General features: G+C 39.0%; 1 protein-coding gene across 1 annotated transcript; it reads right to left on the reverse strand.

Annotated features, from left to right (window-relative positions):
* Positions 1-1,415: 1,415 nt before the first annotated feature.
* RAB23 (RAB23, member RAS oncogene family) lies at positions 1,416-17,429 on the reverse strand. The gene is made up of 7 exons (XM_030555652.1): positions 17,284-17,429; positions 11,063-11,272; positions 10,059-10,144; positions 7,787-7,943; positions 6,004-6,086; positions 4,624-4,716; positions 1,416-3,768 (listed from the first exon to the last, which is right to left on the reverse strand). Exons 2-7 carry the CDS (start codon positions 11,215-11,217, stop codon positions 3,629-3,631), a joined length of 714 nt encoding a protein of 237 aa, XP_030411512.1. The 5' UTR covers positions 11,218-11,272; positions 17,284-17,429; the 3' UTR covers positions 1,416-3,628.
* Between the last annotated feature and the right edge of the window lie 343 nt (positions 17,430-17,772).

The following is a 17,772-nucleotide window of genomic DNA, read 5'->3' on the forward strand; positions in this document are numbered from 1 at the left end:
TAAAAAGATAGGCCTAACTGAATGAAGCAAGCCCATTCATTGAATGGATACAATGAAATAGTAACTGTAAAAATTGCTCCTGTAGTGTATAGTAAACACTAGTTTAGTAAACACTCACTTAGCTAAGGCATAACTAATTACTGAAGTTTTCATTTTAATGGCAGCATCAGTCAGTCAGTAGGACACCCAGTGCAGAGATTCAAGAGAGGTCACCAGATGTAACTGGAATGCAGTTAGCCTAGTTCTTACTGTACCTATAGAACAGAATTTAATTTGTTGAGATGGGAACAATTGTTCATGATACAGTATGTAAACCCACTGCTGCAGGTTTCCAACAGAGGACCGCATCTTTTTCTACAACATCGTCAGAATGAAATGCACTCATGGCATTTTGTTACTAGCTCTGTATGTTTTAGTTTTGGAGAGTAAACCGCACTCTCTCCAAAATATTTTAATTGAGAGTGCACATGAATGTGTTTTTCTTTTTTTGTAACATCAGTTTATACTAAAAACTAATCATACGGAGCTGTAGGAGTACTAATAATTTAAATATGTCTGTTATTCATCCAAAAGTTAGAAACTACATCTGAGGAGCTGAGTGCCCAAGGAACTCTGCAACTTGCTAGTCTGCTGCTGCATATCTGTACGCTAAAATCCTTTAAATTTTTAATTAGCACAAATGCACGGTAAACTAATCATCCAAATGTCAATTTGCTGCATTCTTCATCTCTTCCTGCCATATTGGAAACTGACAGTCCACAAAGTTAAAACATAAAAAGAAGAGCCACTTTAGAGTGAGAGGTGGGAAGGAAGATAACCACACTACTTACTACCTGACTCTTCAACCACTTACACATGTGCTTAACTTTAAGCATGCAAGTAGTCTCATTGTAATACATTTAAACTTCCCTCATATTTGGTAATTCTGACAAGTTTCAGCTGGTATAGACGCTTTTGTCAAGTTTTCAATCCTGAAAAAAGTGGTTTATAATGACAGACCTTAAACATAGCAGTACAAATGGCAATTATGTGAAATAAAGGCTCTTATTCTTCAGTACTTTGTACAAAATTAAATAAGGCAAAAACTGAAGTTATGGGCAGTCCTGCTTTTTTAAAAAACGTAAAACTGGCAGGCTACTGGCATAATGTAAAAGTTTCAACATTAAAAAAGTTTGACAAAATTCTGCACAAATATACACTCTACTTAATTCCTGAAATGTTGAGATGTCACATTATGTATGAGATTGATTCTCTTTCTTACCAAATCCTGCTATCTTACTCATGAAATTGACAAGAGGTAAGATTTGGCCCCATTTATACATCCATACAATGATTAAATGCACTTTTAAAAAATAAAGGCCTTCATCTAACAGAGTATGTAAGAAACACTTCAGTAAGAACCTTTTTTTTTTTTTATAATAGAAGAGAGGATTGAGAGCTTCGATGCCCATCTCATTGCCAGCAATGGGAGATGCAGCAACAGCTTGTTACAGAAACAAGATACTTCACCGGAAATATAATATATTAACATACAACACAGCACTTCAGATTATTTAGTGTCGTAAGTATCACCACGCACACAGTTTACCAACATGTGAGACTGGTGGACCAAGAGTACATTTCAGTTTTCATGCTTCAGGTCTCAGAAATTAACAAATTATGCTTATTATATGAATTAATGAAAAGGTAAGTCCCTCCTCCAACATGTACTAACAACAGTGCAGATTTACTGCATTATATGTTTACTTGACAAGAAATTCTCCCATGGTATTGGGGGGAAAGAGTAGAAAAATTATGAAAGAAACTAAACTGAAAGTATAACTATTAAACCAACCCATTAAGCTATAATGAAAATCAGTTATCAATAGGAATTGTGTAGCAATCTATATTGAATACTTACAGCTCCAGGTCATGTAATTTTCACTCTAATGCATCCATTTACAAACTATTACAATTCTAAATATCTTGAAGCAGAATATTTTTGCATTTGTTGCTAGCAGAGCTTTGTTATAGAAAATCGTAGAAAATTAAAATTATATGACACCATACAAAAACAAAATGGATATTTTTAAAATGCATGCTCAGAGAGAACAGGGTGAAATTTTCAAAAGCACCTTAGTGATTTAGAAGCCTAAGTTCTATTGACTTTCAATTAGATTTAGATGCCTGAATGTCCACATAGTGTGGCAATGCACACTAGAGTGATGTCATTTCCAAAGTGCAACAATGTGCTGTGCACTAACTTGCGTATGAAAACCCTGCTGGCATGAACTAGAAGTTCCCTACTGGATGTCTATGTTAATGTACACTAGGGAACTTCTAGTTCATGCTAGCAGGAATATGGGTCACTTAGGAGCAACATGATGTGCTTTAGGAATCACACCCCTCTAATACATATTGGTGCACCGTGTAGGCAAGCCCTAAGTCACTTCTGAAAACTTTACCCCTTAGGTCTGATATTGCAGAATTAGATTTTTAACCAGCAGCATAACTCTGAATATGAAACAGCATTAAAGAGAGTCTCATTAGTTTAATCTGTGATTTAGTCTTCAGCTACAACTTTTTGGATCCTCCAGAACACAGTTTACACCTACCGTGGAATTTCTCAATAGAACTTACGACATTTTGTTGACATCCCACCCTGCAAATTCAACATACTTTTCAAAGTTCATGCTACATGAACATATTAGATGTCGGCAATATATTTTTGGACAGGAATACAATTTAAAACATATGGGTTCCATTTAGCTGACTGATAGTATCAGAAACAATACTACTTGTTTACCCTGTTATGACAAACAAACTTTACAAAAATATCTGTAGTGCATTACAAAATAAAAAGGAAAAAATGTTTTTGGCACATCTCTTTTTAAACATAAGCTATAAGGCCCAAAAAGCGTAGCGAGTTAATTAATTAATGAACAGAAGCCTCGTTTGAAATGCAAAATTTTAAGAAGTGAAAAAAAATTTAAGGATGCTATTTTAATCCAATACTGTATCCTCTCGTGTGTCTGAGTACTTGTAACAAATATCTACGTGCACGCCTTACTTAACATTCATATAATATACAAAGTTATTGCACCAATAAAATTGCCAGAATATGTATTAGTGTAATCTGACAAATATGATGTCTGCCTTTTGCTTCTCATTTTACTTTTCAGAGTCCTGGTTGACTACCACTCTGCTATCAAATTTGCAGGTAAATGTAATTGGAAGGAAGCTACTTCACCTTGGATCTTGTTATTATGTACCGATACTTGTAAGCACTATGCTTACTTTTTTAATATGCTTAATCATTCAGCCAAACCTATTACATAGCTTTGTACATCATTCCTTCAAACAGGAAAACTCATCCAATTTAAAAAAACAAAAACAAAAAACACACGCATAGGGACAATAATTGTTCTATTTTTTTTTTTTTTTTTTTTTTTGCCACCGGGGTCTCACTTTACATACAAAATAAATATTGCAACAGCAATATTATTTAAATCCACCATCTATAAAGGATCCTGTAGGTGCAAGGTTTGCTAGATCACTGGTAAAATACCTCTATAGCTGGCTGTATTCCGTATTTAATTGCACAGCTTCCTCCAAATGACTGTCATTCTTTTTCCTTCCAAAAGTGGTTCTAAGGTATGTTGCAACTGCTAAAAGGACTTCTGTTTTTCTTGGTCCTCTGTTTGTTCGGTCTAAGGTTGATGACATCTCCACCATTAAGTGTGCTAGAATTGTGGCCCGAATGACTTCCACCAGCTGTATTAAAAACACCTACATAATTTAAAGAAAAAAAGCAGTAATTTCTGTGAATTTCTTAATACCTTTTATATGTTGAATCTTAAGCCAAAGCATTTACTTATGCATAATAATACATCTCAAACACAAGCTCTTTAATTCCTGAACAGTTATCTATTCTTGTGGTTACTTGCAGATCGAGTTCAATAAGCTATGTTTCTGAACTAGAGCCAGTTGGAGTTAAATACATGCCACTGTGAAGTTTAACACTAGCACAAAATGTACACTTAAGGAACTGGACAGTAGCATTAAACTACGTTTAGTTGAGTAATACAACAAACAAACATGACAGGGCTTTTAAATTAGCAACTTTGTTGGGATAAAGAAGAGGAAAAGGGTAGTATAAAAGAAGAGGGCTTTAAGGAGAAAAAAAATCAGTTGACTCAAAAGTGCTTTAAAGAACTAAAGTTCAAAGTTTCCTTACAAATGGCAAAGTTTACAAAGCCCTTCTCATTAAATGCCAGATCTTTTCACAGTGAGTCTTTTGTATATCTGCTCCAGCATGACTAACACTAATACTAATTACATTTAAAAAAAAAAAAAAAAGGCAAGTGTCAGGGAAACATCCAGTCTCAAGTCCTTACAATGTTCTTCCCAAGAATTGAATAAAAAGAATAGTTCACAAACATTGGCCAGAATTGTTAGTACATTAGTTTGACTATATTACAAAAGGATAACAGACAATATAGTAAGGTAGAAAAAAGCTAATTAGGAGTCTGAAATCAACTCCCTGTGACTCCAGTGGAAGATGGATCAGATCCTTAGGTAATTAATAGTAGGCTTCATCAGCATAAAATACTGACTTGCTGCAGTTTATTGTTGCATACTTACCAATTTTGTTACTACTTGTATGTACTACATCTGGATCTTCAGCTGTTTGTTGTTTGAGTCTTTGAAGATATTTTTCAGCCAAATATTTAAAAACTGAAATACAAAATAGATACTTATCAAAGTGTGAGAATCTAAGATAGGGATCTCCACATGGACATCTCTGCAAAGCTTCATAATATATCAGCTCATCTTAGTATTAGAGATTCATTTTGGTAACAAAGCTGAGTTATAAGCACCTGATTTGATACTATGGACCCCAGTCCTGTAAGTGGTTCCATGTGGGCTCGCTGTACCCGTACAGAGTATCACTAACTTCCACCTGGGTCTACCCAGAGTCACTTGCAAGATCAGGGCCTTATATAGTTTATTATGCTTTATATCGCAGTGAATGGGCACATGCATGTTGTCATAAAGATTACACTTGTACATACTGTTAAAATAAGGTAGCATCTTTAAGCATTTACTACACATAGGTCTTACAGCAAGTGTTATAATAAAAATAATAGCAATCATGTAAACCAAGATTTAAAACAAAATTCAAAAATTGGGCAATGACTGTTCTCAGTACTAATTTAACTGTTACTACATTGATGAGAATAGGACTGTGAGGAGTCTACTATATGTGAGAATTTTCAGAAGCCATACACAGTATCAACAATTATCTGCAGTTGTTTAGTAAGCTACTTTAATAATACACATATAGGTGGATTTTTAAACTTGTTTATTTTTCCCTTGCAAATGTGTTTACCAGGATGAAAATCTAAGTGAAAAGGAGAAATAGGAAGTGCACTTCTGGATCTTGTCTGGTGATATAAGAAATGAGATTAAATCAGAATGACAGAATGCCCTATAAATACCAGAACCGCCCCAGAAAGGCACTGCCTGGAATATATTACTATTATGAAGCTGAATTTATGCATAAAAATAGCACTATTATAGAAGTTGGTATGACATTACTAACACACAGCTGCATCCATGTTCAAAGTTTTTCAGCAATAAAGTTCAAGTGTACACTGTTAAACAACTTGTAATCCATAAATTTAATCCTTATCAGTAAAATTTTCAGAGCCTAATTCCCATTGAAAGTCAATAAGATTTAGATACCTAAATCACTTAAGATAAAAGTAAAAATTTCAGAAGTGCTTAAGTGTGGAAGAAAAACGGAAGAGAACTACAAGTAAAGAAAAAAATGTTACATAACTGTATCAGGTGACAATCAAATGTAAGATGTTATTCCCTACTGTGACTACAGTGTAGTGCCAGGAAATAAGTGGCCAAAAAAACGTGATAAAACCCCTGGATTAGTCTCTAGGCTACACAGATGTGCAATTGTACATGGCAGAGGACTGGACAAAATCCTACATTTGCCGTATCTCTTACCTTCAGTTACATTTAAGTCCTCTTTCACTGATGCTCGGTAGAATCTTAACTTCAACTTTTTTGCCAATGCTTCTGCCTCTTCACTGCACAACAGAAAGATATGTAAATACTGATTTGTATATTATGCCAGTGTTTATCAATACTGTACACAAAATTCTTTGGAATTAATTTAGTCAGAAGATCAGGTGAGGAGATAGCTGCTCTTTATGACCTGTCCACTTTAACAATGAGATGTTTTGTTGGAGCATTTCTTTTCAATTTAGAGTTGTTACATTTTCACATCTATTTGATTATGTTTTTAAAAAACCTCCCTGGCAATAGCGAGATGGGTGTCATAAAAGCCAAAGGGAAGGAGGTTCCAACTAATCAAGACAGCAGATTAGGAGGGCCTGAATGAAAATTTTAGTAGTGTGGACAGAGAGACAAGGAAGATCTTAGAGATTATCTTGCTGGAGTAGAGAGGGGGAACCACACTGGAAGGGACCAAAGAGCTGGAAAAAATAAACCTCAGGCAGAGTTTAGAGATGAAAGGCAAAGGACAGGGCAGTTAGCTGGAAAGGGATGAGGGTTTTGGGGGGGCAGTTGTTAAAGTAAGTGGGAGACCACATTATGTTTGTATTGTGAGGGGAAAACTTGAGAATGAAATTTTAAGGAGTTGAGGGAGGGCATGAGAACTGGGACAGGGGATGTCATGAGGTGGGAAGGGATGAAGAGGAAGGTTTACAGAAGTAAAAGAGGTGAGAAACCTCAGTGTTGGTGACATGGATGAAAGAGGAGGTCACATCTGATCTTGTTTATTTTCTCTTTGAAAATCAGTAATATCCTGTGTGGGTGAAGGAAAGGGAAGTTGAGCTTTAGGAGGATATCAAAGGGGGAGAACAGGAAGCGAGGATAGTCAGTGTAGGAAACTATGATAGGGAGAAGTAGTTTAGCTAGACCAGGAATACCGCAGAACTAAAGGAGGGGAGACTGAATTAATAGTGGAAGTATTCAGCATGGTCATTCAACTTTCTCCACAGGCACAAATAGGAGTACTGAAAGTGGATGCTGGGGGCAATGTGAGTTGCAGTTTCTGAGTTTGATTCCTGGGTGCGGGACAGCGTGGAATAGAATGAATTGACAACTCAGTCTATGGAGGAGAGACCCGGGAAGAGGGAGCTGAGAGTGACTGAGTTTGTGGATGTTAATGGGTTGTAAATTTCTATAATACGGAAATACAGTACTTTGATAAAACATGAGTATATGAAAAAAAAATTTCAAGGAGAGAAAACAAAAGCAAACCTGTAAAGGCACATTTTAAAAATCTGTTTAACACAGTTTGGCAACTGTGTGCATTCACTAACCAAACCAGAGTATATAACGTGGTTGGGCTACAACTGAGTTTAATAACTATTGTAAAATTTGGGCTGCAGAGAAGGCATATTTTACAGCTCTCTGAGTACAAAATGGAGTAATTTCTCATTGTGGCCCAACCAGACTATTTACAGGGTTCCCTGTTCATTTTTGAAGGTGCTTAGAAAACAAAAGAAAAAAAAAACTTGAAGTGAGCACTAACTCCCTAATCTGGAAAACACATAAGTACAGGAGTAACTTTACTCATGGGAATAGCACCACTGAGGTTTGTGGAATTATCCAGGTGTGGTTGCAGAATTAGGCCCTAGGTTTGGAAATTTAGTAAACATACGATTACATGAGTCTTCACCATCAACTCCCATAGATTTTGAAAAATAAAAGACTGCAATAAATCCTCTGATTTCAAAAGACAGTATGATGAAATGCCTACTTCTTTATACAAGAATCATCCAGGAGGTCAATCTTATTCTGTACAAGCACCGTGGGGATGTCTCCAACTTCAGCCACAACTTTCTCCTTCCAGGTGGGGATTGTTTCAAAAGAATCCCTGTCAGTAGTAGAAAATACAAGCACACAAGCCTGGGCTCCTAAAAAAAAATAAAGATAAACCTATAAAAGGGTATTTGGGATATGGTGGCTTTTCATTGCATTTCAGACAGGAAAAGTTTTATTACTATATTGTGTCAAAATGACGGTTAGGGAGCCTTACAGTAAGATTAATAGACTGTCATCTTATTTTGGTCATTAATGCTGTTCTTCAAGATAGTTGTCATTCTGCAACCTTTCAAGCTACTCCAGCAGGCAGAGAAAGAGGGGGAAGGGGAAGGGAGAGAGAGAGGTCTGTCTGTTGCTTATTTTTACTAATATGGGAGGTTTCTCAGATACTACGGTAAGGGCCATACACGTACCTAGGTAATCTTTAATATCTGTAAAGATACTTCATACTGTATGTATGCCATCTACTTCTGAGATTTGTTACATTTAGTTTACAAATTCAGGTGAAAAAATGCTGTAGCAATTTTTTTTGGAGGTTTTTTGCTTGAAAAGTTAAAATTTTCAGTTTTGTTTTGTTTTACAAACAATTTTCTCAGAGCTTTAAAAAAAAGTTAATTTCTAATTCATGCACATTTCCCTCATGTTGTTTTGAAGGAAATGACCAGAATTTTACAATTTTACACCATTTATACACAGTGGCAGCAACTCTTTTGCTATTGTGATGGTAGTGAAAATGGATTGTCAATCGGCTACTGAATGCGTTACTTGTAAGGTGGCTGACAATCATTACTGAAAATTTGCATCAATGGTCTTTTGATTATCCAGTGGCCCGAAGTCATCAGCAAGCTCGAACACACAGGAAAATACTCGATGGTTTATATTCCTTTCAAAACTTCTGTTTAATAGTTACTATTATAATGCTGGATACTTGTTACCTACATAAATATTTAATATTTTTGTGAATTCTGCTTGGCCTCAAGAATATCCTGTGGCAGATATCTAACTGGGCACTTTGTGGAAAATATTTCCTTTAATCAGTGTGAACTTTCCAAGTTTCAGTTTAATTGAATATCCCTTTGTTATTGTATGAGAGCAGGTAGAAGGTCTCAATCTAGTTCACTGCTGTGTATACTTTTCTCAAGTCCCCCCTTATTCATTTTCTTACTAAGGTGAAACATGCCCAAATTTTCCAATCTGAGGATTTTTCTATGATCCTAATTATTCTCATCACCCATCTTTAACACCTATTTCTTTTTTCCTCTACAGTGATAAGAGCTACACACAGTATACCAGGCAAGGGCATTCCACTGAGATATATAATGACACTATATTATTTTCCATATCATTCCCTATCCTGTTCTTGATGTATCCATCATCTTGTTTGCTTTTTTGACCACAGCTACATATTGGGCAGCGGTTTTCACTGAGGTGTCCACAGTGATGTCCAGGTCTTTTTCCTGAGCTGATACAAATAATTTATAATCAGAAAAGTGTATGTGTAGATCAGATTATTCCCTCCAATGTGCATTACCTTGTATTTGTCAACACTAAATTTTATCTGTTCTTGTTTCCCATTCAACTAGCTTAGTTAGACGTGTCTATGTCAAGGTCTTTCAATTTTTCCACTGAGTGCTATGGCTCACCAAAATTCTTTTAGAAGTCCATTTAAACTGTCATACATTAAGTACTTCAGAGTGTCTTACTTTTAAAGAGTGCGATATAGGAGCAAACTATATTATTTCCGATTTCAGTTTAGTTTTTTTCTTTTTTTATCCATGATAAATTCTGGTGTTGAAAGAACTTGTTTAGTTACACATATACAAAAAAGGTTCTGACACCAAGTCTTCTCTCTCTCCCCCGCACACACTTTCCTTCTGGCGTCAGAAATCTATCCAGCCATTAGACTAATTATGTTCTATCCTATTTAAATGGCAGCTCTGTGAATTTCACATTCAATGGCACTTTAATGAAGTCAGATATACTGCATGTCTGGGAATAAATATTAAAGAATCTGAAAAGGTTCCCTCCTATTTGGAAAAAAAAAGGAATAGTGTCGATAACTGAACTGGTCTTCACATTGCCATTACATATAAAACATCCCTATTATTCAAAAAAGAAAGTTGGTTAGGCCAACTGTATTACATTTTTCTCAAGTTACCTACAAAAATTAAACAAATACCAAGATGTAAAATATAGGGTTTTTTAACCTCTATAATAGGCCTTAGTTATTGCATCAAACTCCTCTTGACCTGCTGTGTCCCACAACATCAGCCTGACATCTTCATCATTAACTCTGAAATAAATGAAATAAATGTTTCAGCAACACACTGAATATAGAGACTCAAGACTAAAGAGACACTCAAAACAAAGCACACATATTAAAAACATTTCTCTTGTTTATAATGTATTTTGGATGAGAAAAAAATTTTCATCACAGATACGGTTTACTTTTTTGCACTTCATTCTGCTTGGACAGAGAAGAAAAGGACTAGTCTCAGTCTCTCCTTGGCTAGTATGATATAGTGCAATGTTGTTGAGCTCAAATTTCCAATAGGACAGAAAATGTTCAAAGACAAAAAAAAAAAAAAAAGGGACAAAAATCATGTTTTTTAAAATTCATACTGGATTTTGTAAATCCTGTGTCTTAAAAAGAAAAAAAAATGCAAAGAGAACCTATGCTCCCGAACAGTTCTCCTTCAACACATTTATTTATTTAATTTATTTACTTAGGTGATCTGCGAACTTATGTTTTTCATTACCTTAATATCTTCTCCTCCTTTAAATATGTTAGATATCATCTGCTTACACTACTAGTAATCTAAGAGTCTGAAACAGCTATTTGAAACCATTTTACATACTGAACTCCTGCTTTCATTTTTAACCACATAGCTTATAATAAATGTTTCCTTTTTTTTAAAAACAAGGAATGCAAATAAAAATCAGCACTTAACATATACAAACCTCTTAGAAAAGTCATCAAGTATGTCTGAAAGTCAGTTTTATTTTTTATTTCAAAATTATAAATCTTGTACTTGTGTGGAAAACTGAGTGATCCAATTACTACACATATGCTTCACTTTTAGCCCTCTGAACAAGATGTAAAAAAAATAAAAATAAATAAAAATTCCCCAGTCTTTAGTCTGGGAGATAGTTTGACAACAGCACTAAGGAAATAAAGGCAGAAGTAGCATGACATCTGCTGAATACATACTGAATTTGTCTCTCCAAGAAATCTACTCCAATAGTTTTCTTGTAGTCTTTTGTAAAAATTCCTTTGCAATATCTCTGAATCATACTGGACTTCCCAACTGCTCCATTTCCTACCACCACCACCTTGATGGCCACTTCCATATCCTCCTCCAACATCTCTGCAGCTGAGAACCTCTAGTTACTTCAGGAGCATGAATTTTATCTTCCAAATCTGTAATTGAAGTAAATATTATGTTCATAAAAATACTGTAAATAGAAAGAGGTCTTGTAAATAGGCACTGGGCTGGACTCTCAAAATCCGGTTTCAATTTCCAGCTCTGCTAAAGACTTCTTGTGTGACTTTGGAAAAATAACTTTGCATCTCTGTGCCTCAGTTCTCCATCTATAAAATAGGGCTAAAAATGAGGGCTGTCAACTAATCGCAGCAAAGTCACGTGATTAACTCAAAAAAAAAAGAATCATGATTTTAAATCATGTTATTCTATTAAATATTTTTGGTTTTTTTTATATTTTCAAATATATTGATTTCTATTACAACACAGAATACAAAGTGTACAGTGCTCACGTTATATTATTATTTTGGATTACAAATATTTGCACTGTAAAATGATAAAAGAAATAGTATTTTTCAATTCACCTCATACAAACACTGTAGTACAATCTCTTTATCGTGAAAGTACAACTTACAAATGTAGATTTGTTTTGTTACCTAACTGCACTCAAAAATAAAACAATGTAAAACTTTAGAGCCTACAAGTCCACTCAGTCCTGCTTCTTGTTCAGTCAAACACTAAGATAAACAAGTTTGTTTACATTTATGGGAGATACTGTTTCCTGCTGCATATTTACAGTGTCACCTGAAAGTTAGAACAGATGTTTGCATGGCACTTTTGTAGCCCACGTTGCAAGGTATTTATGTACTAGATATGCTAAATATTCATTAGCCCTTTCATGCTTTGGCCACCATTCCAGAGGACATGCTTTCATGCTGATGAGGCTCGTTTAAAAAAAAAATACTGTTAATTAACTGTGACTGAACTCCTTGGGGGAGAATTCTATGTCTCCTGCTCTGTTTTACCCACATTTCATGTTATAGCAGTCTCCGATGATGACCCAGCACGTTTGTTTTAAAAACACTTTCACTGCAGATTTGACAAAACGCAAAGAAGGTACCAATATGAAATTTCTAAAAATAGCTACAGCACTCGACCCAAGATTTAAGAATCTGAAGCGCCGTCCAAAATCTGAGAGGGACGAGGTGTGGAGCAGGCTTTGAAAAGTCTTAAAAGAGCAACACTCCAGTGCAGACACTACAGAACCCGAAACACCAAAAAACAAAATCAACCTTCTGCTCGTGGCATCTGACTCACATGATGAAAATGAACATGCATCAGTCCACTCTGCTTTGGATCATTATTGAGCAGAACCCATCATCAGCATGGACTCATGTGCTTTGGAATGGTGGTTGAAGCATGAAGGAACGTATGAATCTTTAGCACATCTGGCACATAAATATCTTGTGCTGCTAGCTACGACAGTGCCATGTGAACGCCTGTTCTCACTTTCTGGTGACTTTGTAAACAAGAAGCGGGCAACATTAACTCCTGCAAATTGTAAACAAACTTGTTTGTCTGAGTTATGGCTGAACAAGAAGTAGGACTGAGTGGACTTGTAGGCTCTAAAGTTTTACATTGCATTAAAAAATAAAACAGTTTTTTTGTATATAATTCTACTTTTGTAAGTTAAACTTTCATGATAAAGAGATTGCACTACAGTACTTGTATTAGGTGAACTGAAAAATACTATTCATTTTGTTTTTTACAGTGCAAATATTTGTAATAAAAATAAATAGGAAGTGAGTAACTTATACTTTGTATTCTGTGTTATAATTAAACTCAATATATTTGAAAATGTAGAAAACATCCACAAATATTTAAATAAATGGTATTCTATTATTGTTTAGCAGAGCGATTAATTTTGCAATTAATCACAATTTGTTAATTGCTTAACAACCCTCATAAAAATACTTCCTTTTTTTGTCTTGCTTATTTAGATTGAACTGTTAAGGGCAGAGATGGTCTCTTACTATGTTTGTACCAAGCTTAGTACAATGGGCTCCTGTCTATGGGTATGTCTACATCTACAATTTTGCAGCGCGGGTTGTTACAGCTGTATTAGTACAGCTGTATAGGGCCAGCGCTGCAGAGTGGCCACACTTACAGCAACCAGCGCTGCAAGTGGTGTTAGATGTGGCCACACTGCAGCGCTGTTGGGCGGCTTCAAGGGGGGTTCGGGGAACGCGAGAGCAAACCGCGGGGAAGCAGGTCTCCTTCCCCGGTTTGCTCCAGTGTTCCCCGAACCCCCGTGCAAGCAGGTCTCCTTCCCCGCGGTGTGCTCTCGCATTCCCCGAACCCTCAAGCAAGCAGGTCTCCTTCCCCGCGGTTTGCTCTCACGTTCCCCGAACCCCCCTGCAAACCGCGGGGAAGGAGACCTGCTTGCACGGGGGTTCGGGGAACGCGAGAGCATACCGCGGGGAAGGAGACCTGCTTGCACGGAGGGGGTTCGGGGAACGCGAGAGCACACCGCGGGGAAGGAGACCTGCTTGCACGGAGGGGGTTCGGGGAATGCAAGAGCACACCGCAGGGAAGGAGACCTGATTGCACGGAAGGGGTTCGGGGAACGCGAGAGCACACTGCGGGGAAGGAGACCTGCTTGCACGGGGGTTCGGGGAACACTGGAGCAAACCGGGGAAGGAGACCTGCTTCCCCGCGGTTTGCTCTCGCGTTCCCCGAACCCCCCTGCAAACCGCGGGGAAGGAGACCCGCTTGGGGGGGGGGATTCGGAGAACACCGGAGCAAACCGCGGGGAAGGAGACCTGCTTGATTACCAGAGAGGCTTCCTCAGGTATGCTGGGATACCTGCTTATTCCACGGAGGTCAAGAAAAACGCTGGTAAGCGTCTACACTTGATTACCAGCGCTGGATCCTCTACACCCGAGACAAAACGGGAGTACGGCCAGCGCTGCAAACAGGGAGTTGCAGCGCTGGTGATGCCGTGCAGATGTGTACACCTCCTAAGTTGCAGCGCTGTAACCCCCTCACCAGCGCTGCAACTTTGTGATGTAGACAAGCCCTATGTTTGGGTTTCTAGGCACCACCATGATACAAATAATACACAGCAGTAGTAACAACAACAGGGCAGCACTGAAAGAACACTGTTTTTACAAACGATGATAAAAGTTTAGCATTATTTCTATTCTAACATGTACTTTGTGTAAACTCTGAAAATAAGTTATGTTGCTATGTGCCACAAACTGCTTGTGAAACTAGAGCTACTATTAGTCTTAAGCAACTTTACAAATCTGCTATTTGGCAAATACACAATCTACAGTGTATTGCCTTATGAAAAGGATGAAATATGCATCCAAAATATACAAAGGCAAATACATGAGTTTTTGGTGTCTTTTGTTTTTACAGTTAGAAATGTAACTGAATTTGTTGTATCCTATTGACAGGATTTCTCCTTGGCAGCCTCCAAGCCAACAGCTGCCTAAAATGAGAGTTTACAGAAAAAAGATCTTTTGGTCTCAGCAGGTTGTGTAAATGGGGGAATCATAGCATTCTATTATGCAAATACCTGCATTTTGGTTACAAGAGATGTATTTAGCTTAAACTCCTCCGATTCGATTTCTAATAGGTATACCAAGCCTGATACGGCTTCCCATAAAATCATTTAGACTTTTGCCATTGGCCTCAATAAGAACAGGATTAGGACCTAAATTCACACCTATTTCCCCTATCTCTGCTCCTAATACCCACATATGTATCTCATACGGATTCCTCAGGAAATGTTTGACTATACAATTAGTAAGTTTTTGATTCCAAAGCCACATGCCTTATATTGATGCTTGTTAATCTGTCTGAATAGCAATTCTTTTCCAGAGAATGAACAAATACCACTTTCAGGCAAATGTAGGCATTGAAATTGTTTACTTATCCTTTGACATGGTAAATAAGTGTTTACCAAGATGCAAGTTATTTATTATAGTATATTTAAAAATAATAGGCGGGATTGTATTGTCATGTTTGTACAGCAGGTTTATATGAAGCAGAATTTTCTTTCAAACAATTTTTATAATGTTATCATGATACTGCACTTATTTCACAATTGCTTCTATGCTTTCTCAATTTTGTATTTTCTTCCTTAAAAATATTAGGGAATTCTGAATTATTTTATATCAAGAAAATAACTGAAGTCAGACTGGAATTTAAAGAATGTCTTCTCCCCAAAGTTCAAATCAAAAGTGAAGTAATTAAGGAATAATTACCATGTAAACCGACGTGAGAGTTATTATTTGTATTCTGTAAGCATCCACACTGAGCTAGGCATTGTCCACTATACACAGATTGCCCCTTTAGAAAGTTTAAAAAAAAAAATCAAGGTAACTTTGGTATGTTACCAAAATAAGCTGCACCACTGCAAACTCAGCTTTGCTCTGGGGCAGCACCTCGTTGTTACGAGTTTACACCAGCGTAATGGCAATGATGTAAATTTCCATAATTGTAAACAGGACCAAATTACTAGTGTACATGGGCAAAGCTCACAGACAGATTATTAGTAATGTGCAGCTCTTGCATGAACTAAATTTCTAACATGAAAGCACAGAAAAAATTTAAAGTTAAACATGTTCTGAACATGCTTCATTCTGAGGTTGCAACAAGTACTTCACATACACTTGAAATTATCAGAGGGTTGTGGTGAACAAACCTGAACTTACACCCATAAAATGCGAAGTCTCCTATGAGTAATGAAAGCACTGCTTTTTGCAATATTTGGATATTATAAAATGAATAACTAGCATTTCAATAGTATTAAGTACCTCTTGTGAGAAGTATTTTCCTGTTCTTACAGAAGAGAAAATAGAGTGATAAAGGGACTTGTCCAAAGCCACACACTGGCAAAGCTGGAATGCCTGATGCCCTCCCCTCTTCTCATCCATGTAAGCAGTGGCACCACAAGGATTGCAAAAGTGTGGGGGCCAGGCGTGGCCTGGCTGCCCCTCCATCATGACTATGGGGCAGCTGGGCCCAATTTCAGTGTGTGGCATTGTGACCCAGTGCATAGGTTTGCAATGCCACTCAAAATTGGCCCAGAGTCTGCCCCCTGACATGACAGAAGGGTGGCCGGGCCAAGGGAAAGCATCTGTTGTTACAGCACCCAGCTCTGGTCGGCGGCTAAGGGACGGGGGCATTGTGCCGCTTCTGAGTTCAGGTTCTCAAAATAGGGTGCATGCTCCACATTTAAAAAGTGTGAAGGGATGGCTCTTTAGTTCTTCCGTTTCCAGCACCCCTGCATGTAAGTATTTAAGTACCACTATACTATTAGTGTAGTAAATATAGTTATCACACACACACACATATATATATATACACATACACATTTTTAGGGAATAATCACAAAGAATAGCTAAAATTCCAAGTACACTGAAGACACTGGAAGCTGTCTTGTCATTTTCAGTCACTGCTTATACTCTATACGGAAAGACATTTATCTGGGAGAACTGTTAAGGTGTCTGCACAAACAAAACTGTAGCGTCAAAACGCTTGTACGCTGGCTTTCTAAAGGATGCTTAGGGCTAATCCCAAGTGTAACTGTGATAAACCCTACGCTTCCCCATTGCAGCAATACCGCTCTTAAGGGAACAGGATGATCCCAGCCGGGCTCATACATGCTGCCTCCTTAACCCCTCCCGATGTTGTTCTTTTCAGGGCATTTGCACACTCACTCGCTTCCCTTCCCTAGGTAAATCAAGCAGCGCCACCGCCCAGCCACTTTCCTTCCCCACCGAGGCCAGGACAAGCCAGCCCGCGTCCGCAGCGCCCCGGCCGCGGTAACCAAACCACAGCGCGTCCGCCCAAACTGCACTGCAGGCGGGGCCCTGCCCATCGCGCACAGTGCGAGCCCAGGGCGCCCAGCCCCACCGCCGCGTAGCATCCTCCCGGGGCAGGGTAACCCGACCCCGCAGGGGCTGCCAGCCCCGCCGGCGGCAGCAACACCCCCCCCCCCAGTAACCGAGCCCGCGTCTCCTCCGTCCAGTCCCCTCCCATCCCCACCCCGACCCCGTACCCGGCTCCGCGCTCCCCCCGGCATCCCAGCGGGCCTCCCTGAACCCGGCTCCGCGCCCCCCCATCCCCCGGTGCTGCACCCCAGCGGCTCACAGACCCGCTCGGAGGCGCTGGTCCTGGGAAGCTGGGGGGCCGCTGCAGGCTGAGCGGCTGCGGCTCCGTCTCGGAGACCGGGAGGCGGGAGGAAACCGCGCAGCGGAGCCAACCCAACCCGGACGCACATCCCGGCTCCCGCACCCGGAAACACCGTCAGGGCCGCGGGCTCGGCGCGGAGAGGTCCCCGCCCGTTGCCTCCGCCTCCCCGAGCGGCTGCAGCCAGCGGCGGCGGCGGCCGCCAGGCGGGGAGTGCGGTGGAGCAGGCCCCCGGGCTTCCCTCGCTGTGGACAGCCGCTGAGGGGGACGCGCGCTGTCGCTCCAGAGGTGGTTGGCTGCAGGGTTCTGGTGCAGGCCCGTTATAGAAACTAGAACCGGCTGTTGAGTGTGGGATAAAACTACAACAACCCCTAAAGTCATGGAGGAGAGTAGGTGGGGGCTGCTGACAGCTGGGGACTGGGCTCATGGAGAGAGCTGAGCTGAATGTTTGAAA

This window comes from Gopherus evgoodei, chromosome 3 (assembly GCF_007399415.2).
Source record: "Gopherus evgoodei ecotype Sinaloan lineage chromosome 3, rGopEvg1_v1.p, whole genome shotgun sequence".
Classification (NCBI taxonomy): Eukaryota; Metazoa; Chordata; order Testudines; family Testudinidae; genus Gopherus; species Gopherus evgoodei.

What these genes read in the sequence shown, in the direction of transcription:
- RAB23 (XM_030555652.1), bottom strand. Translation starts at nt 11,217, where the DNA reads ATGTTGGAGGAGGATATGGAAGTGGCCATCAAGGTGGTGGTGGTAGGA. An exon ending in TTCTTGGAGAGACAAATTCA is followed by an intron (nt 10,145 to 11,062) that starts GTATGTATTCAG and finishes CATTTATTTCAG; the next exon opens with AGTTAATGATGAAGATGTCA. An exon ending in AACTAAGGCCTATTATAGAG is followed by an intron (nt 7,944 to 10,058) that starts GTTAAAAAACCC and finishes ATTTTTTTTTAG; the next exon opens with GAGCCCAGGCTTGTGTGCTT.